The sequence below is a fragment of the Thamnophis elegans genome, chromosome 5 (assembly GCF_009769535.1).
Source record: "Thamnophis elegans isolate rThaEle1 chromosome 5, rThaEle1.pri, whole genome shotgun sequence".
Classification (NCBI taxonomy): Eukaryota; Metazoa; Chordata; class Lepidosauria; order Squamata; family Colubridae; genus Thamnophis; species Thamnophis elegans.
In genome coordinates, this window is record NC_045545.1 from 39,432,634 (window position 1) to 39,458,057 (window position 25,424).

At 41.2% G+C, this 25,424-nt stretch overlaps 1 protein-coding gene across 1 annotated transcript; it reads right to left on the reverse strand.

Moving 5' to 3' along the window:
• Positions 1-758: 758 nt before the first annotated feature.
• Positions 759-25,205, reverse strand: TSPAN1 (tetraspanin 1). The gene is made up of 8 exons (XM_032218742.1): positions 25,132-25,205; positions 21,057-21,121; positions 13,352-13,558; positions 11,737-11,811; positions 9,937-10,035; positions 9,086-9,244; positions 5,239-5,322; positions 759-1,583 (listed from the first exon to the last, which is right to left on the reverse strand). Exons 2-8 carry the CDS (start codon positions 21,111-21,113, stop codon positions 1,530-1,532), a joined length of 735 nt encoding a protein of 244 aa, XP_032074633.1. The 5' UTR covers positions 21,114-21,121; positions 25,132-25,205; the 3' UTR covers positions 759-1,529.
• Positions 25,206-25,424: the final 219 nt, after the last annotated feature.

Below are 25,424 nucleotides of genomic sequence, written 5' to 3' on the forward strand. Positions count from 1 at the left end.
TCTTCATCAAGAAAATATGTTGACAATTACTCCCTGATGCCTCTTGAATGTTAATACAATATAGGCAAGGTTGAGATCTATGTTAAAAACTGTATAATGAAAAAGGTCACATTACCTTTTACTAATTATTTTAAATGTAATTAGAATATGTGGGTTTTTTTGAATAATCAGATTATTTATATTGAAATTCCCATTTTACTATTACTCAATCTTGAAATTAATAAAATTTCAAAAGTAAAGTAAAAAATAAAAAATGCCAATTTTTTTTGCCAAAAATAAAATCAGTTCCAAGTCTGTGGCATCCTGAAAGAATTATTATTCTCTCAGCAAAGGATGGTTTTACCTACAGAGCTAGCTTGGCTTTTATCTATCAGCTGGAATATTCATAAGTATCAGGAGTGACAGAAATAACATGAAGGGCATAAGTCAAATGCCCACACACTTATACCTAGTCTTGCCTATTTCTATTGGGGATCTTTGCTGCAAGATATTTAGCCAGTGATGTAATTCAGCCAGTTCTATCTGGTTCAGGTGAACTGGTACAGGTGGCGGTGGGAGGTTCCGCCCATCCACCCAGACATCATCACGTCCCATTTTTGATGCTCTGCGCATGCACAGAAAGTCCTGCGCATGCGTGGAGGTGGCACGTGTGCTCACATTTGTGAACCGGTAGCGAAGGTAAATTTATTTCATCCCTGTATCAAGTGCCACAAGTTGTAATTCAAAAGTAGATTTTATTACAATAGTCCAATCCAGGCACAAATAATATGATTCATTAGTTACATTATTATAAATTAAAGTATATTCACACAGAATAAAAAAATAGAGAACTACATCATGTACAATCACATTAGTTACAAAGGGAATTCCTTTCATACACAGCCAGCTCAATCAGACACCCTTTCAGTCCTTAGCAAGTGGCATATAACCAATTCTGTGGGGACAAAAAGGCAAAAGGGCTAAAAGTCCTCCAAGAAAGTCATTTTCTTTCCTATCAATTTTTACAGCCATGTTTTGCTCCAACAGGAGACCACAAGTGCTCATCTATTATTTTACGTCAAGAACAAAAACAATGTTGATTCACCATTGGAAATACACAGGTATTTCAATTAATCAACCCCAAACTTTTCAAACAAATTGTTCCATTCTGGATCATTATTCTTAGAGATTTTCTACAACCCAGGGTGACCAATGTCAAAGCTAGCAGAAATTTTCACACTACATATATTAGAAAAGGCCATTTTTGAAGGCACAAACATTTCCAGGTTTACTTGTGTTTCCTCCCCCACCCTCTCAATTTCTGCCTTTCAATACAAAGGGCCTTTCTGTTAATAGAGTTTTCTTATCATATTGCTTTTCACAATTTCATTTATGTACATGCTAAAGATTCCATCTGGGTAGAGTCAGGTTAATTATACATTCAGGCTTCAGGCCCATGAAATGTTTAATTGCTGTAGATATGGGTTAAGAAAGTGTTGTGTCATAGGCTTGGCTTGTGGGAAGGTAATCCTTTCCTTTGCCTATCCCAGTCATTTTTCATCCATTTTGCAATAAAGGTACATTGCCACTGCCATCGCTCCAATCTGAGAAAGAGGGAAATTAGATAAAAAGTGAGTTTATACTCTTTCCATTAGCACAGAATTAAACAGTTCTCATTATCTTCTTGAAGAAGTAGGCTATACTTTAAATAAAATCTAGCTCAATTGTAAAAGAAAAAATAAATCATCAAAACACCACCCTGCAAAGGAGTCTCCCTAGGTATTAGCTATTTTCTAGGTCAGTGATGGCAAACCTTTTTCTTATGGCATGCCCACTCAATTTCCCCGCCCACCTGTGCATGCATGCGTGATAGCAATAGCAGTAGACTTATAGCAGTAGAGTTATATACCGCTTCATAGGGCTTTCAGCCCTCTCTAAGCGGTTTACAGAGAGTCAGCATATTGCCCCCAACAATCCGGGTCCTCATTTTACCCACCTCGGAAGGATGGAAGGCTGAGTCAACCCTGAGCCGGTGAGATTTGAACCGCTGAACTGCTGATCTAGCAGTAGCCTGCAGTGCTGCATTTAACCACTGCGCCACCTCGGCTCTAATGCGTGATTCCCCACGCATGCTTATATTACCCCTCCCCAATCTTCAGAGGCTTTCCTAAAGCCTGGGGAGGGTGAAAACGGCCTCCCCCAGTCCTCCAGAGGCCCTCAGGAAGCCGGAAATGGATCATTTCTGAACTTCCGGTTGGCCCATTGGGGCCGTTTTTCACCCTCCAAAGCCACTGGAGGCTTTCCTGAAGCCTGGGGGAGGGAGAATGATCAGTTGGCTAGTGTGCGCATGTGCACCGGAGCTGACGGCTGGTGCCATATGTTCACCATCACAGTTCTAAGTTGTACAAGGTTTGGTTTTTTTGTTTAATATGATTTACAAGACAGCCAACTACGTCATGAACTATGTCATCCCAGTTTACGATGTTAAAAAGCATCAAGATTTAGCATTATGCATGAATGAAGTCATTGAAGGCCAAATCTACCATCGAAATGAGGAGTACCTCCCAAATTCTTCTATGTTTTTCCCATTGGCATGCCTATGCTAAGACAGCCTCTCCTGCAAGGGAAAAGAACAGGGAGATTGGTTGCTCTTTACAGGTAGTCCTCGACGTACGACCACAATTGAGCCCCAAATTTCTGTTGCTAAGTAAGGCATTTGATAAGTGAGTTTTCCTCCATTTTACGACCTTTCTTGCCACAATTGTTAAGCAAATCACTGCAGTTGTTAAGTGAGTAACACAGTTGTTAAGTGAATCTGGCTTTCCCATTGACTGTCTGTCATAAGGTCGTAAAAGGGGATCACATGACGCTGGGACACTGCAACCACTTTAAATAAGAGCCAGTTCTCAAGCATCTCAATTTTGACCACGTGACTGTGGGGATGCTGCAATGGTTGTACATCTAAAAAGTGGTCATAAGTCAATTTTAGTGCGGTTGTAACTTCAAACGGTCACTAAATGAACTGTTGTAAGTTGAGAACTATACTTGTTTGCACTTCCTATAAATTGCCTACTTGATATATTCAACAGTAACAATAATTAATTTATTTATTTAGAGTCTTAGAGTGAACATCATCTTCCTCTTCTTGTGCCATATTCGTCATTGGATGTTGGCGATCATGTTGGCAATCCTATTTTTGTCAACAGCTCATGAAAAAGTGCTGCTGAGTTTTGGCCAAATTAGTCCCTTAGGTTTTGAAGCCATGATGTTCTTCTTTTGCCTGGATCTCATTTGTGAACATAATTCTCTAATATTACCTTTTAATAGCACACGGCAGATAGGACACTTGATATTCTTTGGACTACAGTTCGCATAGATCCTATCAGTATTAATGTAAAATCTAGACCTTAAAAAAATCCTGCTATGTGGGAAATAGGTAACCAGTGCTATTTCCCACATAGCAGGATTCAAACTAGAATATTTAAAGATACTACTCTTTACTACCACTACTACTACTACTACTACTACTACTACTACTACTACTATGCAAGATTCTAGACTTCTACGTAGTGGCTCTTTCAGTCCTCAAAGTTTACCACCTAAGAAAGATAGATGCTTTGGTCTACTAACTACTACCAGTAATAGTTCTTTTAGACCCAAGTGTCTATCTTTCTTAGGTAGTAAACTTTGAGGATTGAAAGAGCCACTGCGTGCAACAGTAGAAACCTATCTGGAAGTCATGTGCCAGTGCCTGGAAGCTGTCAGGGTCTGGATGGGAGTGAACAAACTTGCACTCAATCCTGACAAGACCGAGTGGCTGTGGATGTTGTCCCCCAAGGACAGTCCAGATATTCCATCCCTAAGCCTGGGGGGGTGAAACTTTGCACCTCTCAGAGAGGGTCCACAACTTGGGTGTCCTCCTGGACCCGCAGCTGACATTAGAACATCACTTGTCAGCTGTGACCAGGGGGGCCTTTGCCCAGGACCACCTAGTGCACCAGTTGCGGCCCTACCTGGATCGGGAGGCACTTCAAAAGGTCACTCACGCCCTCGTCACCTCAAGACTTGACTACTGTAATGCGCTCTACATGGGCTGCTACAATTGGTCCAGAATGCAGCCGCGCGAGCGATATTGGGTGTAGCAAGATACACCCATGTTACACCTACCCTCCGCGAGCTGCACTGGCTTCCTATCGGTCTCTGAACGCATTTCAAGGTGCTGGTTATTACCTTTAAAGCCCTACATGGCCTAGGACCCGGATATCTGCGAGACCGTCTTCTGCTGCATACCTCCCAATGGCCGATAAGATCACACAGGGTGGGCCTTCTCCAGATGCTGTCGACCAGACAATGCCATCTGGCGGCTCCCCGGGGGAGGGCCTTCTCTGTAGCTGCTCCGACCCTATGGAATGATCTACCCCCAGAGATCCGGATCCTTCCCACTCTCACGGCCTTCCGAAAGGCTACCAAAACCTGGCTATTCCGGCAGGCCTGGGGCTGTTGACCTTATGAATGAGGTCCAGCCCCGCCTAGATTGAGTGCATGAAGTGATCTTTTAATGTTTTTTTTTCTCTATTTTTAACTCTTTATTTTTAAAAAAAATGTATTTCAGTAAGCCGCCCAGAGTCCTTCGGGATTGGGCGGCCTATAAATTTATTAAATACTTAAATACTATCTTGTATCTGTGCATACAAGAGCATCAGCAGAGAAGACACAACATGTGCTCAAATCCTTGTCTCTTTTTACAGGTCCTTCTCATGGCTGCCATCTTGACCTTTTTGACTCCACCTGAGGATACCCATGGATGCATGCTATCATAGGGTGCATATCATGAGAAAGTTTTGTTAAAGAAAAGGCATCTATTTAAAGCCCATCACGAATAGAATAGAACAGAAAAGAACAGAACAGAACAGAATAACAGAGGTGGAAGGGACCTTGGAAGTCTTCTAGTCCAACCCTCTGCTTAAGCAGGAAACCCCATTCCAATTCAGACAAATGGTTCTCCAATGTCTTCTTAAAAACTTCCAGTATTGGAGAATTCACAACTTCTGGAGGCAAGTTGTTCCATTGATTAATTTTTCTAACTGTCAGGAAATTTCTCATTAGTTCTAAGTTGCTTCTCTCCTTGATTAATTTCCATCCATTGCTTCTTGTCCTACCCTCAGGTGCTTTGGATAATAGTTTGACTCCCTCTTCTTTGTGGCAGCCCCTGAGATGGATTAATGCTAGATGTCTTCTTACAAAGTTCAATGAACATACCTCTAAGGCCCCAATTCCAGCTGCAACTCCACCCACTACAGCTGCATTCTTATGAATTTCAGACAGCATCTGTTCGAAGCAGCCCTGGAATTCAAACAACAACAAAAATCAGTTAAATTGAAAAAGAACTAGTTATCTCTAGAAATTCCAAACCCCATTTGCCTTGGAAGAGTTCAAAGGTGCCATTGAATTTGGCTGGTATTCATCACAGTTCTTTGTAGAAGAGTAAGTCCTGAACTTATTTTTTAGATCCAAATTTTTAAAACTATGCTATACTGCGGCAGAACTTTATTCCCTTCGGGAACTCCCCCTTTCCCCGGGATGGCCTTCTTGCCTGTCAAGATGCTTCCTTAATAACAGATTTTGGGATCCTGAGAGGTGGCATGCGAAGAAGAGATTTCTTAGGGGTTTTTTACAGGGTTTTTTAAATCAAATTTTAAGGGGAGGGCGGGTGGGGTTGATACGGATTGCTCAGACAGGCTTGGGGAGGATCTGCCAGGGCACAGGCCAGAGCTAACTAATGGGCGTGGGTCAGGAGTGCTGGGAAGGGTTGGGATTCCAGGGGAGACATTAAGCCATTCCATTGGGGGGTTCACCATCTCTACTGTTTGTGGGAGAGGCAGATATGGTGGGGGCCAAGGGCCAAATTATGTTTGGGGGACACAGGTCCTCTGTTTAAGAGCGATCGCGCGTTCCGACCATCATCACCCTTCTCACACCCCTGGGTGCTCGGGACTACAGACCCTGGTCTCCGGCTGGTGTCGCTTAACGCCAGGTCCGTGGTACATAAGGCTCCCCTCATTTACAACCTCATACAAGAGGGTAGAGCGGACCTGGCATGCATTACGGAGACCTGGTTGGGCCAAGAGGGGGGTGTTCCCCTTAGTGAATTATGCCTTCCAGGCATTTCACCAGCCGAGAGCCCAGAGCAGGGGTGGGGGGGGGCGGCGGTGGTTATTAGGGAAAGTCTCAGACCTCAGGAGGTCACTGTGCCTCAGATAGGCGGGTGTGAGTCCCTTTTTGTGAAATGGGGCCTTGGAGTTCAGATGGGCCTTTTTGTTACGTACCTGTCTCCCTGCTATGTTTCATCAGCCCTGCCAGAGCTGCTGAATGTGTTAGCTGGATTGGCGGTTGATTTCCCCAGGCTTATGATCCTGGGGGATTTCAATCTGCCTTCCATTGGCGAGACATCTGAGTCAGCTCGGGAGTTCATGGCTTCCATGACGGCTATGGACCCAACTCAGTTAATTCAAGACCCCACCCATAATGGGGGACACACGCTCAACCTGATTTTTGTCTCTGGGCAGTGGATGAATGATCTAGATTTAGGGGATATTTCTATCCAACCCTTGTCATGGTCGGATCATTTCGTCATCAGGCTTGACTTCCATACTGCTACCCTTCACCGCAGGGAGGTGGAACTGACTAGATGGTTCTGCCCTAGGCACCTGATGGACCTTGAAAGGTTCCTGATGGAGCTTGGGACTTTTCCTGAATCCCTTGCTCACAACTCGACCGAAGCCCTAGTGGAAGCCTGGGATAGGGTGGCCACTGAGGCTTTGGATCGTGTTGTCCCTTTGCGGCCTCTGACCAGGTGTCAATCCTGGGTAGCTCCCTGGTTTACCGAGGAGCTCCGGGAAATGAAATGCCAGAAAAGACGCCTAGAGAGTGATTGGAGGGCCAGCCGGTCTGAATCTGATCGAACGCTAGTAAGAATTCATATTAAATCCTACTTAGTGGCGATAAAAGCGGCAAAACGGCAACATTTTCCCACTCTTATCGCGTCCGCAGATAACTGCCCAGCTGCCCTGTTTAGGGCAATCCACTCCTTACTTAACCAAGGAGCTGGGAAAGACCCATTGCAGGGTAGGGCTGAAGAATTTGTTCAGATCAGATCCAGACAGGCTTGGACTCTGACTGGGTAGATTCGGGGGAGTTGACGGGGATGAATCTTGTGGAGACCATCTGGGATGAGTTTGATCCTGTGATCCCCGAGGGCATGGACAGGATTATGGGGAGACTCAGTGCTGCCACTTGTGTGCTGGACCCGTGTCCCTCTTGGTTAGTCTCGGCTTCCCGGGAGGTGACACGAGGCTGGCTCCAGGCGATTACCAATGCTTCGTTGAGAGAGGGGTTCTTTCCCACCGCCTTGAAGGAGACGGTGGTGAGGCCCCTCCTTAAGAAGCCTTCCCTGGACCCAGCTTCTTTAGCCAAATATTGTCCTGTCTCCAACCTTCACTTTGTAGCGAAGGTTGTTGAGAATGCGGTAGCACGTCAGCTTCCCCAGTCCCTGGATGAAGCTGTCTACCTGGATCTGTTTCAGTCAGGTTTCAGGCCCAGATACAGCACAGAGATGGCATTGGTCGCATTGGTCGATGATCTCTGGCAGGCCCGGGACAGGAGCTGCTCCTCTGTCCTGATCCTATTAGACCTCTCAGTAGCTTTCGATACTATCGACCATGGTATCCTACTGCGATGACTCGAGGGGTTGGGAGTGGGGGGAACCGTTTTACGGTGGTTCTCCTCCTACCTGTCAGATCGGTCGCAGTTTGTGTTGACTAGAGGGCAGGGATCGACCCCGAGGCGCATCACTTGTGGGGTGCCCCAGGGGTCGGTTCTCTCATCCCTCCTGTTCAACATATATATGAAACCAGTGGGTGAGATCATCCGTGGTTTTGGGGTATGGTATCATCAATATGCTGATGATACCCAACTTTTCATCTCTACCCCAAACCACCCAAACAATGCCCTCGATGTGATGTCCCAATGCCTGGAGGCTGTGCGGATCTGGATGGGGAGGAACAGGCTCAAGCTCAATCCCTCCAAGACAGAGTGGCTGTGGTTTCCGTCATCCCGATTTGTGCATCTTGTTCCATCTTTGATGATAGGGGGAGAAATTTTAGCCCTCTCAGAAAGGGCCTGCAATCTGGGCGTCCTCCTGAATATGCGGCTTAGTTTAGAAGAACACCTGACGGCCGTGACCAGGGGGGCCTTTTACCAGGTTCGCCTGGTACGTCAATTGCGCCCCTTCCTGGATCGGGATGCTCTGTGCACAGTTCACTCATGCCCTCGTCCTTTTTCGCCTGGACTACTGTAATGCTCTCTACATGGGGCTGCCCTTGAAGAGCACCCGGAAGCTTCAACTGGTCCAGAATGCTGCTGCGCGGGTTATCATGGGGCACCTAGGTGCTCCCATGTTACAGACCTTTTAGGCGGCCTGCACTGGTTGCCAGTTGTCTTCCAGGTGCAATTCAAGGTACTAATTATGACCTTTAAAGCGCTCCACGGCTTAGGCCCAGGGTGCCTGCGAGACCACCTACTGCCACCGGTAGCCTCCCATCGTCTAGTGCGATCCCACAGAGTTGGCCAGACAGTGTCGGCTAGTGACCCCCAGGGGGAGAGCCTTTTCTGTGGGAGCGCCTTCCCTCTGGAATGAGCTGCCCCCCGGAGCTTCGTATAATCCCCGACCTCCGGTCCTTCCGATGCGCCCTAAAAAGTTGGCTTTTCCAGCAAGCCAGCCTGGCCTGAACAAAACAAAATAAATTATTGATCACTGTTAATTTTAATTTGAATTTTTTTAAAAAAATATCATTGTCAATTTTAATTGGGTTTGGGATATTCTATTTAATTTTTTTAAACTTTTGTATTATGTGTTTCTTTTAATGTTGTACACCGCCCTGAGTCCTTGGGAGAAGGGTGGCATATAAATCTAATAAACCTAAACCATAAACCTAAACCTAAAACACTGCATCAAAAATGCCAAGTATAGAATCTGGGTGCTAGATCACTGAAGGTTATTCCACTCAAAATTGGTGCACTTTCCTCCAGAATAGACATGTTTTCATACCGTCACATTAAATCTTTCAGCCATAGCTGTATTGCAAAAAGTGTCAGAGAGAGACGAGATGGAAGAGTTGCAGCATTGCCCTGGATAAAAGTTCTTTGATTCCTTGTAGAAATAGGAGTTGTTAAAGTCTGTGTAATTTGATAAACCGCAGCACTTCAGCTAAGGAGAAAAACATATATTAAGATTAGAGTTCACATTTACCCTCAGGGAATTGCATTAGAAGACCTTCAAGCAGAGGGGAGGGTTCCTGCAGTTACTACTGCGGGTTCGCTAGTGGCCACTTCATGCATGCCTGATGCGCACAATGCATGCATGTGCAGTGCAATAAAAATTATTCTGTGCATGCACAGAAGCAAAAAACAAGAAAGCAGTGCCTATGGCCAGGACAACCAGAACAGGAGCGTGGCAGGCCTGGGTCGTTACCGGTTCCAGAAACCCAAGCTGCCAAACCACTACCAGTTCAGCTGAACCAGTCTGAACTGGTAGGAACCCATCACTGCCTTCAAGGATCCTTCCAATTCTATTACCTATTCTGTTATTTATTTATTCTATTTCAACATACAATTTTCAATAAAAACTCCTTACCCACTAAGAATCCCACTGCAATTATCTTTTCTTTTATATTAATGCTTGTCTGTTTATAAGTGAACCTTACAAGCATTAAGATGACCCTCAATAAACTATCATACAACTATTAAATTTCTGAGATGAAGACAATCTTCCAGCTTTGAGGTAAAACTAACTGGCAGCTGTAAAGAAAGCAACATTGTTTCTGCTTAGGCATAAGGGAGATTTCTACCTTTTCTCATAAAAATCTTGCATATAACATGGAGATTGGAATACCAACTTACATTAGTCATTGTAACGTTCCATGCTTCAGTAAGTGGGTTAGGTTTCCCATAGTCATCTTTTAGTATTTTTGCCACTGTTGATTGCAATATAGTCTGTGCCTGAAAAGAAGAAAAGAATTATACAAAACATATGAAAACATATGTTTCCTCTCCTCTTTCCTCTCAGCATCTGTGGAATTATTAAGATTCTACTTTCCCTTCTGTAAGTCCTTTATATAGGAATAGATGGCCTTTGTGGGTTGCTAAATGCATATGGAATCGGGGAAATATCACTGTCACATAATGTCTTCCATAATGGGTACTCATGCAGTGATAAAGCTCACCACCAACTTTTTTTAGGCATTCTAGCATCTTTGCTTATCTTGGGTGTCAATAGATACAAAATATGCAGCCATTCACCAATTTTATTTTCTAAAAATATTTATTGAGTCTATGTGGGAACAAGCCAGAGGTGGAGATATGGGTTGTGTTTTTATAAAATGATATTAAAGGTCAAGACAATACAGTATACCGGCTTCATTTATTCTGTTTCAATGAAAAAAAATATTTTTAAAATAAGGCCAAATACTCAAGGAGCCTGCAAGTGGTCAAGGAAATTAACCATGGATGCACTGGGGCTAATGGGTTGCCTAGCCCTTTTCTTCCAATAAAAACCAAAATTTTGAGACACCTGAAAAGATCTATTTTCTCTGCACTGTTGTTATTCAGTGATGAGCTTCTTAAGGTGATTCCATTTATCTCTATGTCACTTGGACATGCAGTATTGAGCTTCCATTCATAGCTATGTCACTTTTTTATCAATTCAATCTTCTCTTAACATCACAGAAGAATGCAACGGGCACTGAAGAAAAAAGACTACTCATAACCCCTTAGGTATCACAGATGAGAGTGCTTGGAGTTCCAAAGATGTAATTCTACAGCAAAGAATTCAAGTCTGTGCTACAACTTGTTTTGTTACTGCCCATATCATGTTGTTAGTTGCGAAGTCATCATGACCCCATGGACAATGTTCCTCCAAGCCTTCCTGTCCTCTACCGTCCTCTGGAGTCCATTTAAGCTCACGCCTACTGCTTCACTGACTCCATCCAGCCATCTCATTCTCTGTCATCCCCTTCTTCTTTTGCCCTCAATCTTTCCCAGCATTAGGCTCTACTCCAGTGAGTCCTTCCTTCTCATTAGGTGGCCAAAGTATTTGAGTTTCATCTTCAGGATCTAGCCTTCTAAAAAGCAGTCAGAGTTGATCTCCTCTAGGAGATCACATATCTTCTCAAATATCATGGTGAGTGCCAAAAAAGGCAATAAAGCAAGACATCTTAATTTTCAAAAAGAAAGTAAAGAGCAAACCACAAATAAGTATCTATCGGGTTTTTCACAAATCAATGCTTTGTCAAATGGGGAATAGCTATTCTTCTCTACATATTTCTAAAGAATTGCTATTGGGATACATAATGCCAAATCTCCTTTGCAATGCAGAGGAGACACTTGTTCAAGTCATGCAGCACAATCTTGCTTGTGCCCCGCTGCATTCAATAAACTTTCTTCCTCACCATTCCCAAGCCAATGGGTCTTGGGTGCAGAGCAAACATATGGTATAAGAAAAATAAAGATTTGGGGGAAAATAATAATAATAGCACTCTTACTGTATGCATTTTCCCCTAACAAGGACAGACCAATATTACACAAAAGCTAAGACATAAGCTACCTTAACCTAACATTTAGGGTACACTAAGCGGAATGTCAGTATTTACTTGAGATCCTGAAATACTGAAATAAACCTATCTTCTACTCCATGATACTTACGAGTGATGTGTAAACCAAAGCTACCACCGCACCAGCAATTTCAATTATGAAGATGATCAGGATAATGGTGAAGAACTAGGAAGGGGGACAATATAGTAATGAGTTTGCTTATTCCACAAAGTATTAATACAAAAATGAAGCATTGGATGCTCTTGGCCAAGTGTGTTCCATCTCTGGGAAAATAGCTGCTTATAAGGAGCTTTCTCAGTCTGAAAGACTGCTACGAGCAGATTTTAAAGGGAATTAGCCCATTTCATATGGGGTTTCTCATATAAAACAAGCTCCCTCTTCATATTCCTTCTTTTACTTTCACTGCACCTTCTTATTTGGATTCCTAGATTTTTCAGAAGAACTTTTTACTAGCCTAAATTGTTATTGTAGTGGCGGTGTAGAAGACCATTGATATTTTCATGAGTTTAGTGACATCATTTTGAAAGAGCCAAGGTGGCGCAGTGGTTAAATGCAGCACTGCAGGCTACTGCTAGATCAGCAGTTCAGCGGTTCAAATCTCACCGGCTCAGGGTTGACTCAGCCTTCCATCCTTCCGAGGTGGGTAAAATGAGGACCCAGATTGTTGGGGGCAATATGCTGACTCTCTGTAAACCGCTTAGAGAGGGCTGAAAGCCCTATGAAGCGGTATATAAGTCTACTGCTATTGCTATTTGATTTATCCTTCATATTAAGAAAATTATTTCGAGCTCATTCTGAGCTAAGCTGTCTTTTGCTCTTGTTTACTAAACAAAGGAGAAGGGAAGTGGAAATCTTCATATAACTTCAAAGCTTTTCTTGCTGTTAAAGTCTCAGACTTGCAATTCCCATCCCTGAGTTATTTGCCATCAAACCAAGGTCAAAGTTTGTATTCTCCTGACCATACCAGGGCCTTGAAGTCATGGTGTCGTTTTAATAGAAAACTTGAAGTTGTTGTTTGTTGGGAGCTTCTGCACAAAACTGGTGGTGTTATTAAAGAGTTCCTGACAATCTGTAAGAGATCTGGATATTATCTTTCTTGCTATGCATGCTTTTTGTGTTATGCTTTTAAATCTGTTTGCTTGAGCTAATAATCAGGCTTAAAATCCCTTTATTTACTCGAGTGTTCATTGTTTCTGAGTCCAAAACAATCAATTGCCTGGGCAACCAATCGCTGCCCTGACACTTGGCAAAACAGTTATGATTTAGCATGTTGTTTGAACAAGACCTTATTTCCTTGTTAAGTTATCTAACCGGGAAATAAAAATCAGCATTTACCAGCAATAGAACTGGAACTGGAACATGCACTTTCAAAAAAACCAACAACAACTTAGTTTTATGATACCAAACAGGAGGAAAAATATAATCACAAATAAGGAAACATTGTATTTAAAAATATTGACTTGTTTACATAAAAATTAAGGGATCAAGAAAATAACTTTTTTTAAAAAAAAATGAACTTGTTACTAACAAAAAAAGATAGAAATTTTATCCCTAGATTAATGACTTCGGATCTTTTCCTTAAAAAAAAAAGACCTCAATGAATAGCTTTCAATAATGCCTTCATCGTGCTGGGTTTCATTAATATACTTTAGCATCAATCAACACTTTTATGCAGCAAACAATGAAAATGCTTTGCAGAATTTACCATGATCAGAAGGCACTTGCTCTCTTTCTGAGCGCCACAGCATCCTAGGAAACCCAGCAGGAACAGAACGGCTCCAATGGCAATGAGAAGGTACCCAACATGCACAAATTGGAGGACAGTGACAGATATTGCACCAAATATATTGAGGAAGGATTTACTGTCAACAGTAACCCAGATGCCAATGCCCAGCAGCGTTGCTCCGCCAAGCTAGACAAAAAAAGAGAAAGACATATATGTCCACGTGTAGATAGTGGAGGTGTACGTGCACATCCATACATCCAGAATGGTTATCCTTTAGCTCTTGTATCTCATGTGATTCACCATATTGAAAAGACTTCAGACAAGTACAGGTGAAACTCAAAAAATTAGACTATCCTGCAAAAGTTCATTTATTTCAGTAATACAACTTAAAAGGTGAAACTAATATATGAGATAGACTCATTATATGCAAAGCAAGATAGTTCAAGCCGTGATTTGTCATAATTGCGATGATTATGGCTTACAGCTCATGAAAGCCGCAAATCCACAATCTCAGAAAATTAGAATATTGTGAAAAGGTGCAATATTCTAGGCTCAAAGTGTCCCACTCTTATCAGCTAATTAAGCCATAACACCTGCAAAGGGTTCCTGAGCCTTTAAATGGTCTCTAAAGTCTGGTTCAGTAGGAATCACAATCATGGGAAAGGCTGCTGACCTGACAGTTGTGCAGAAAACCATCATTGACATCCTCCATAAGGAAGGAAAGCCTCAAAAGGTAATTGCAAAAGAAGTTGTGTGTTCCCAAAGTGCTGTATCAAAGCACATTAATAGGAAGCTATGTGGAAGGGAAAAGTGTGGAAGAAAAAGGTGCACAAGCAGCAGGGATGACCGTAGCCTGGAGAGGATTGTCAAGAAAATGCCATTCAAAAGTGTTGGGGACTTTCATAAGGAGTGGACTGAGGCTGGAGTCAGTGCATCAAGAGCCACCACACACTGAGTACATATGCATGCTTATACTTTTCAGAGGTCCAATATTGTTCTATGTACAATCCTTGTTTTATTGATTGCATGCAATATTCTAATTTTCTGAGATTGTGGATTTGGGGTTTTCATGAACTGTAAGCCATAATCATCACAATTATGACAAATCACAGCTTGAACTATCTTGCTTTGCTTGTAATGAGCCTATCTCATATATTAGTTTCACCTTTTAAGTTGCATTACTGAAATAAATGAACTTTTTCACGATATTCTAATTTTTTGAGTTTCACCTGTATTTGGAGGCTTCAGTTTTCCCACATCCACAACTCTGCAGTCAAACATGCTTCTCAAGTTCTTGCTAGTCATTGCATATAACTAATAGACTGATTTCAGCAAGAATTATTATTATTCACCAGAAACAACTGTTTGTAATTAGGAATTTTTCATTTCTCATCAAAAAGTGATGTGAGAAAGCCAAAATATCATCTTAAATATCACCTTAGTCATAAGACTATGCATTTTATTTATGTATTTTTATTAAATTTATATGGCTGCTCATTTCCCCAGGGGCAACTCTGGGTGGCAAACAACAATCAATATAAAAGTATACAATGATTATTATTATTATTATTAAAAATCAATAAAAAATAAAATATAGAAACCATAAGATGGAAAGATAGTAAATATATCAACTCCAATAGCGGAGCGATCTTAGAGTACAGGTAGCCCTTGACTTACAACAGTTCATTTAGTGACTGGTTGAATTTACAAAAGTTCTGAAAAAAATAACTTATAATTATTTTCCACATTTAAAATTGTTGCAGCATCCCCATGGTCACATGGTCAAAATTCAGATGCTTGGCAACTGACTCGTATTTATGATGGTTGCAGTTTCCAGGATCATGCAGCCATCTTTTACGACCTTCTGACAAGCAAAGTCAATGGGGAAGTCAGTTTCACTTAACAACCATGCTACTAAGTTAACAACTGCAGTGATTCACGTAACAACTGTGACAAGAAAGATCACTGCAGTTGTTAAGTTAGTAACATGGTTGTTAAGTGAAACTGACTTCCCCATTGACTTTGGGGCAAAACTCATTTAACAATTGTCTCGCTTAGCAACAGAAATTTTGGGTTGAATTGTGGTTGTATGTCGAGAACTATCTGTGTATTACTAATTCCCTGGGATCCCCAAACCTAGTGACATAACTAGATTTTGAGGAACTTCCAGAATGTTAACAGAGATTGAGCTAAACTAACTTCAGGACTGAAGAATGTTCCATAAGGTGGGCACCATAGCAGAGATGGCCTACCTCCCGGGACATATCAAATATTTTTAGCAACTGATCTTATGGTCTAATCCCCACATACACAGTTGAACTAGAATTCTGTCTAACTATAACCACAGCCTTACAGCTTGACAACTACATTTTAGACTGCATTTTGACATAATCCTTATGAAAACTACACTTATCCCTTAAAACGTTTTGCAATATTTCTTGGGCAGCTTCTTTTTACTTATTAAAGCATCACATTTATGTCCTTTAGTGTAAACATGAAATTAGCTTTTAAAAGGTTTTAAAAGTGAAAAGTTAAAATTGGAAAATAAGCTTAATATTTAAGCTAGGTTTATCATGGCCTACTCTGGAATCCTGATTTATTTCCATTTCTTATAAACTGGAGATACTTTCCTATTTATGATTCTATCAAAAAATATTTAGGACCCAGACAAATATGCTTTAAAATTGCTAACATATTTAATCCAGTACTAAATATCATCAGACCTGTATGATTACTTTAAATTTAATTCTATTTAAGGAAGTTATATAGATTTTACTACTGTACAGAAGATAATGTTTCAGCAGGTATAATGCCAAATCTTAAGCTTCTGCATTGTTCTAAAATACATGGAAGCCCATTTTCGCTGACCCTGATCAATCTCTTTCTACCCCAGATAATTTTATAGTCCTTCACATTCAACAAGCTGTGATATGATTGTCTATGGAGATTCTCAGGTAGCCAGGTCATGATTGTCCTGGGCAATGTAATATATGTAGTACAATACAGTGAGACATGTACATATCTGAGAAACCAAACAATCACTTCAGAAACGCATAACACAACATAGGAGAACAATCCCATCAGGTCAAGATTCAGCTCTCCATCTGTATTTGAAACACAAAGTTATACTTTTGAAGCAGCGAAGTCCACATTCTGGACAGAGAAGTCCACTGGTTTAAAAGAGGGTCAAAGAGACCATCTCCATTGAAATTGATCAACCCTTTCTCAACAGAGAGGGAGGGATACACCACCTATCTTCTGTTTACAACATAGTCCTTTCCCGTAGTTCCACACCTATATGCACTGTTTGGGTGACCCTGAGGGCACAGATAAATCTCCAAGTGGCCTCAATGACTCAGAGAGATTGCTAATAACTAGATGACTGCAAGGAATATAAATCCTTCAATTTTCCACCATTCAGTCTGAAGAACCTTCTTGGATGAGAAATGAAACATCTTCAAGGAAAAACAAAGAACGTCCAGTTGCCCTTTGAAAAAAAACCACCTTTGGGACTATGATTCTATAGTACTAGCACAGGAAGAATCATTGAAAATTTCCCAGCCTTTCAAGGTGGTGTTATCAGAAGCTATCAAGCATTTCAACTGTGTAAATATTCCATTTTAAGTGAACAATGCCTGTAACATAATTCACAAACATTCCTAAAGAGGTCAAAGTAATTGTCCTTGAACACAGGTGCAGATTTTATTTGCCTTCAAACAAAAGGACAAGCCACAACCTGTATCTAAATATTGGTGCCAGGCTGAATACATGGTGTCTTTGGGATGAAAAGTCATTTCCTTTCTGGAAAAACCCAGATTTGTAGAACAGATTTAGAAAACCTGAAACCACGTTGCTAAAAAAAAGTTGCTGCCAGATTCATTTGACCTCTCAGAATTATTATCCAATAAACACCATGAGCTAATACACTAATTGCTGAAAGAGTTGTATATACAGCTTCTCTAGGAAAGAAATGAGCATTGCCCTATAAAAATAATTCAGAAATGCAGGATTTTAGGACAGATCTGGCACAATTACATCTTCCTAAAAATGGGGGAAAAACAAGATATGCACTATTGTTCTAAATTAGTATTTTTTAAAGTGTCTAGGACTTTATACCTTCATCCTTATGAAAGCCCTATTTCAAGGAACTGACCTTTATTAAAAAGTAGGTAAATAATTCCAGTGATCCTAATTTTTCTAAGGAGAATTAGAAGGCAACCTTGCATTGTAGATTAATGTTGTTTTGTATTTTGTAGGCTGCTTTTTGTGTAATGAACAAACATAGGGTGAAGGTAAAGATGATTGCAGTCTCATTTTTTTCCCATAAATCTCTACTGCATAACAGTCTGAGAGGGGGTAAAATAAATCTCTCATTTATTTCTGATATTATCTTTTTTCTCACTTTTCAGTATATTTTCTTCTCAATCTTTCTGTTCCTGACACTTTTCTCTCCTGTCGTCATCCCTCCCCCCCAAAAAAGGTAGATCATTAAAAGGCAGAGGTCTAATTTAAATGTTTTATAACATATTAAATTAGAACTAAACTGTAGGCCCACAGTTTACTCAGATTAAAACAGGGAAAAGAAACACAGGGATAGGGAGTTACTGGGGAGGGGCACAAAATGAATGCCACATTTTGAATTATGTCACAGATTAAAGAGACTAAGGGTAAGCATCTACAGACAATGCAAATATGTTGCAGCTGCATATGTGAGCCATGTAAAGGACAGTTGCATATATACTGCCTTGTTTCAAAGGGGTGCTTTGATTCAACAAAGAATCAAGCCAAGCCAACCAATCATAGTAAGTTGAAGGAGAGATCCAGTTTGAACCAAGTCCTATAGCCTAACCTCAACTCCATAGAAGCATACATATAGGAAGTGTATACAGCACAACAAAACTTAGCTTGTTTAACCATGGTTTGTTAACCAAGTCATAATGACCTGTTCAAACATACAACTAAGTCCTAAACCACAATTTACAAGCCACATATTTTATCTGTACTTTTTGTGTTTTATTTATTTTATTGTACTTTCTTGTCAGATTGTTGTGAGACACTCAAAAGTTATTTAAACTAGGGCAGCCTACAGGTTTACTAAATTATTATGATTTGTCACACAATCACCCAGATGTTCAGACTGGGTGTGACATTTTTGTCTACCTGTCAAGTCCTTTCCGAGGATCTGGGATAAGGCAGATACGGATGTTTTATAGTGTCACAGATATTGTTGCAGGATGTAAACTGTTCAGAGTAAAGACAGTTTTTGCAATTGACTGATGTTAATGCCAATTGTGTTCAAGTGGTGCTCCAGTTATTGTATTATGCCTTGATGCGATTGTATGGTTTTGGTGTAATATAATTTATGAGACTGGTCACCAATTACCACGTATTATTATAATATAATTGTCATCACTTGGCCACATATCAAGCAGGCATAGTCAGGAAGATATGCCCTTCTACCTGCAGTCATCAAAAGTTTCTCAGACATTAATTTATATTGTTCCCCATAGAAGCCAAGTATGTGCTAGTGGTTAAGGTGTTGGAAAAGAAGTGAAAAGATCCCCACTTCTTCAACCGTGAAAATCCATTGGGTAACTTAGGGCAATCTTTCTCTGAGGCCAACGTACCTACTTAGCCATTGTTCTTGGGGGAGAATAGCTCTTGCTCCATGCTGAATTATAGCACCAAATAAAAATATTATGTAAATATTTCTTTTTATTTGCATTTTGATTTTCATAGTCAGATGAGTTTCCTAGTAAGCAGCAAGGACAGGAGGGAGAGGAGAAACATCCAAATATTAGCTCCAAACTGCATTCTTTCCCTTCAGCACAATATACACATGAACTACTTGCTTGCTCTATATAACCCTTTTGGAGGGATTGTAAGAGGGGGCTGAAACACCAATCTTTTTACCCTTTTAGTAGTCCAAACCCTTTGCAAATGGGAAGCATATGCATCTGTAGAATTAAGTGTGGGGAAAATCAACCTGCAATTCTGGGACCCAGCCATTGTCCCTAATACTTTTCACCCCTCAAGGAATATTTTTTACTACTACTAAAAAAAATCAGTGGTACCCTTTGAGACTCAATATTTCACCATCTGAGGCAAGACCATTGTAATGTAGATCCTAAAAATAGTTTCAATGATGTTTCTTACTGCCCTCCCTTCAAAACACCCTTGTAAAAGACCAAGAAAAACTTCAAATGTATCACATTTCATTCATACCTGGGATACAGTTCCTTCCAAAGAAGGTCACTTGTGACTCCTGGCCTCTAAAAGGTAGCACACTCTTGTTATGGTTCTTAACAGTTTTGTGACCACATTGGTCTCCACTGTATGGTATATATCTGGGCCTCCTAACAGAGTTTACTTCAAATACAGCCACAGGATGTTTAGCAAGAGCTGTATGAGCAATTGCTCTTTCTTCAAGCTTTGAAATTAAGTGTATGCTAAAGGTATCAGTTCAAGTTGACATTCAAGACTTCCTTGAGAACATTAGCCAGGTATGGAGAAAGACGACTGCACTGCTTTTTGAAATAACATTTATAGAACAAGTATGACATCAAAGCCACACCCACAGAAACCATAAAACTGACTCAGTTTGTCCGAGAAACATGAACAGGTTTTAATGACTACCTTTGTCTTGAGCCACAATTGTACTCAAGTTGTCCATTATCAATTTGAGGCTTGGCCTTTCTTTGCAGAAAAGCATATTTCCTTAGAAGGACTTCCTGTAATACAACCTAAAACAACCTCACAGCAACACTTCTAATTGTTCTACCAGTATTGCAGCCCAAAAAAACAGCTAGAAACACAGAAAAAAAATCCTACAAGCCAACCATACTATTAAATGACTTTCATGTTATTTTGAAATAGTTTAATCTGTAACTACAACTAATATTTGCAGGCAATCTTCAGTTTCACTGAATATATGATGCAACCTATACCTCATTAGAAGCCGCAACATACAAGTATGAAGAGGCCAGCAGATCATCTAATATAGCTTCTAAGACTGTTTACCATGAATTTATGGGACAAGCAGATAAAACAATAGTAGAATCATGACTAAGGGAGAAGAGGTTTGGGCACTGATCCTTCCTTCCTTCCTTCCTTCCTTCCTTCCTTCCTTCCTTCCTTCCTTCCTTCCTCATACTGTATGTATGTGTTCTTTCCCAAGGACTGTCACAAATTTGTCCCCCAGAAAACTTCCTATTTGCTAACCAGGGATTATACCTATATTGTAGTTGTACCATCTCCTACCACATATTTTATAGTACCCAATGATTATTCACATGCTGCATCTTGTTTCTATTAAATCATTCATAGTTGACTGGTAGAACCGAGTTAGCAAAGGTTGCTACAGCATATTATCACCAGAGATTAATTGTAAGATAAAGACACAACTTGCCATAAACATGCTAATAATGTGCTGTAAACCGATACCTGCCTGATATGCTCTTATAGAGAAGAATAAACTTGATGGCCTAATCTGTCCTTCATTAGAATTCTAAATATGTTGCTTTGAGTTTGGGTTTCAGCTTCACATATGTCTTGTGTCATACCTATTAAACATACAGACATGGAGCTAAAAGGAGGTGAAAAAGGTTCTCTCATCCACTCATTCTTTTACAAGAATGCAAAGCATCTCACTGCTTATTTATAAAAAAAAGAGGTAAGTACTCACAAATATGAGCAGGTTAAACAAAATCATCATGACCTTCAGGAATGTAAAGCAGCTCATCTTGACAGCTGTAAAAACAAATAACGAAGAACTTAACAAACAGCAGATCAAGAAACTTTTAGAAAACTAAACCCAACCAATATTCAAAAATATGGACACAAATTTCAACTTATGGTCTGGTAATTTACAAACTCTCAGTGTGACATTCAAAGGGGTTTCTTTGAGAGTAAAAGCCAATTCTTAATTTTATTATTATATGGATACTAGCTGGATACCCATGCTTCGCAACAAAACTATGTGATTGGGCTATGCAGGAGAAATTCAGTTCACAATCTGTTGGCTCAGTGGTGGTCGTTGATTGAAACACATAAGGGAATATTGCTCCCACTGTCTTGAGCCCAGACGCATTTCCATGGGTGGAAGGCATAGACATTGGTGAGGTACCAAGGTTTAATACTGTAAGGAGCCCCAGACCACTCCTGAGTGAAAGAGTGGAATGTCTGCCAGTTTGAACTGAGGTAATGGAATGTGAGGCAACGGACAGTTGGAAGAGTTCTTTTCAGGTGGGGAGGTGTAGTAGAATGTCTAACTCCTTAGCATCAGAGCATGTTAATATAAGGCAACTGGCATTGGAACAGAGTTCTTTTCAGGTGGGGAGGGGAAGTAGAACTCCTTAACATCAAAGCATGTAAACTACTGTATAAGAAATACTAATGATCTCATGGTCATTTCAAAAAATCCTTTCTTAGTGAACACCCAGAAGCCAAGAGAAACATATGTGCCAAATTTCAAGCTTGTAGGCTTTACAGTTCTGGAGATTTTGTGATGAGTGAGTGGTACTTGGCTTTTATATATATAGATGGTTGGGCAATATTGGGGTAAGAGGCTTATGCATTGATCTAAAAGTAAATTTGTATTTTTTTTTATTTATTGCACATTTATAGGCCGCCCTTTTCCCTGAGGGGACTCAGGGCGGCTTACAATAAAAGGGGAAAGGGAGTGTAGGACAAATACAGAAAGAAATGTGAACAAAAGTAAATTAAACAGTAAAACACAACATTCATTCGACATTCGGGAGGGGCGAAAGTAAACTTATCCCCAGGCCTGACGGGCTAGCCAGGTCTTGAGGGCTGTGCGGAAGGCCTGGACGGTGGTGAGGGTACGGATCTCCACGGGGAGATTATTCCATAGCGTCGGAGCCGCAACAGAGAAGGCTCTCCTCCGAGTAGTCGCCAGTCGGCACTGACTGGCGGATGGAATACGGAGGAGGCCAACTCTATGCGATCTGATGGGACGCAGGGAGGTAATTGGCAGAAGGCGGTCTCTCAGATAGCCAGATCCACTACCATGGAGCGCTTTATAGGTGGTGAGTAGGACCTTGAAGTGCACCCGGAGATCGACAGGTAGCCAGTGCAGCTCACTGAGGATCGGTGTTATGTGGGCGAACCGTGGTGCACCCACGATCACTCGCACGGCCGCATTCTGGACTAGCTGAAGTCTCCAGGTGCTCTTCAAGGGCAGCCCCATGTAGAGCACATTGCAGTATTCCAGCCTGGAGATCACAAGGGCTCGAGTGACTGTTGTGAGGGCCTCCCGACTCAGGTAGGGCCGCAACTGGCGCACCAGGTGAACCTGGGCAAATGCCCCCCTGGTCACAGCTGAAAGATGGTGGTCAAAAGTCAGCTGTGGGTCCAGGAGGACTCCCAAGTTGCGGGCCCTTTCTGAGGGGTGTAAATTTTGTCCCCCCAGCCTGAGTGATGGTACGTTGGTCAAATTTTTGGGAGGAAAACACAACAGCCACTCGGTCTTGTCTGTAAAGATGTGTTGGCCTAAAAGGCCAATGTCCCATTAATTCACATCACTTCCTCCTGGAGCCACAATGACCAAATTTACAGAAGCTGAGCTCCAGTATATGGAGCTCTGGTTTAGACTACAATCTTTTTAGACACCCTTAAGACCAATATCCGTGCCAACTCAATGAAGCGGTGGACGTGATGAACCGGGGTCTTGAGGCCGTTAGAGACTGGATGCGGGCTAACAAGCTTGTACTCAACCCGGAAAAGACCGAGTGGCTGTTGTGTTTCCCTCCCAATAATTTGGTTAGCGTTCCACCACTCAGGCTGGGGGGCCAAATTTTACACCCCTCAGACAGGGTTCGCAACTTGGGAGTCCTCCTGGACCCACAGCTGACCTTTGATCACCACCTGTCGGCTGTGACCAGGGGGGCATTCGCCCAGGTTCGCCTGGTGCGCCAGTTGCGACCCTACCTGAATCGGGAGGCCCTCACAACAGTCACTCGCACCCTCGTGACCTCTAGGCTGGAATACTGCAACGTGCTCTACATGGGGCTGCCCTTGAAGAGCATCCGGCGACTTCAGCTAGTCCAGAACGCGGCCGCGCGAGTGATTGTGGGTGCACCTCGGTTCACCCACATAACACCTATCCTCCGCGAGCTGTGCTGGCTACCTGTTGATCTCCGTGTGCGCTTCAAGGTGCTTCTTACCACCTATAAAGCCCTTCATGGTAGTGGATCTGGGTACTTGAGAGACCGCCTCCTGCCGATTACCTCCTCGAGACCGATTAGATCTCATAGATTAGGCCTCCTCCGAGTGCCATCTGCCAGCCAGTGCCGGCTGGCCACTACGTGGAGGAGAGCCTTTTCAGTGGCAGCTCCGACCCTCTGGAACGATCTCCCCGTGGAGATTCGTACCCTCACCACCCTTCAGACCTTCCGCGTAGCCCTCAAGAGCTGGCTATCCCGCCAGGCCTGGGGGTAAAGATTTGATCCGCCCCCACCCGAATGTTGAATGAATGTTGTTTATTTTTAATTATGTGTTATGTTATATGTCACTGTTTGTATCCCCTCCCTATAAGTTGTTAGCCGCCCTGAGTCCCCTCAGGGAAAAGGGCGGCCTATAAATAAACTTATTCCTATTCCTATTCCAATATCCATTCTGCAGAGCACTAGAAAGATATGCTAATTTAAAAGGAAATAATAAGAAAAACCCAGCAGACTTTATCCACTAGTCTTTTTTTCTTCACCTGATGATTTTCATAGCAGAAGCTAGTTGATGCCATTGTCCCAGGTCAGCACTGGCAGTATCAGAATTAAAAAGATCTTAACTCCCACTTCTTGCCATAATCCAGATTAAAATATCCCCAAAAGATTCTTGTCTAGACTCTTCTTGACCCTCAGAATTTGGTTCAACACTAAATTGTTCTTATTGTTAAGACTTTTCTTTCCAACATTTAATTGGAATCACTTGTCTTAAATCTAGGATTTGAAAGAGTGGGTTTTGCCTTTTTCAAGTATTATTGCATCATCTGTATCTTCTCAGTTTAAGGCTAAATTTTCCCAATATTACCAAGCTCTGTTTTTAGGACTTAATTTCTAGTCTCCTGATCATTCTTGTTGCCTTTCCTTGAAACTGTTCCAGTTTGTTTGACTGGTGTAGTACTCAAGGCAGGATCTTGTCAGTACAGAAATAAAACAGAACTATTCAAATCAAATCAAACAGTTCTTTTCCTATGATTTAGAAATTATAAGTATAAAGTCTAAAACAACATTTGACTTTTTACATCAGCAGCAACAACACATTATTGATTCATATTCAGTTTCTGATCAATTATTATATCATATTTTTTCACAAGTTGAATTGCTGAATCTCCAGTTGCATTAATGGAAGTGACAAAGTGGTATGGACAAATAAGGTTAAAACAGATATGTTCCCCTACAACCTCACCTTTAGTAGCCTTGGTGTTACTACAAAAGAAGTTATTCTGGAGCTGATTTTTAAATCTTTAGAATTGTTTGATATATTGCAATAACAACAACAAAACAAAAGAAATTATATATAATATCAGAGTAAATAGCACAGAAAAAAGGCAGTTAAAAACAACAAACAAGTCCTTTTGTTTTAAAGAAATACATATTAAATAATCCTCACTTCCTTTTACTGAGGTCAAATTAAAAACTGAGGCTATGTCTTATGCATATCAATCTTCTTTTTCAAATATGCAAGAATTCTTAGAAACAAAGATCCTTTGTCATAAGTTCATAAATACACAAGGAACTTACCTTTAAGGGCACCAACTAACTCCAAAATCAATCTGGACTAGTCTCAATATCTTTACACTTGACAAAGCAGTCAACTCTTAAGTAATATGAAGAAATTGTTTCAGCCTATTAGATGAATCACCTTTTCAAGCCAATCAAATCTCTATAAGAGCTAAGGCCACACCTCAGAAATTCATTTCTTTAAAAAAAAACACCACCCTATAGGACTACTAAACCATGTTCCTTTATTCTTTACTGCTCCCTTGTGGTTATAGGTGAATGGTTTTTTTTAGCTTTACAGCTGGTTTGAATAA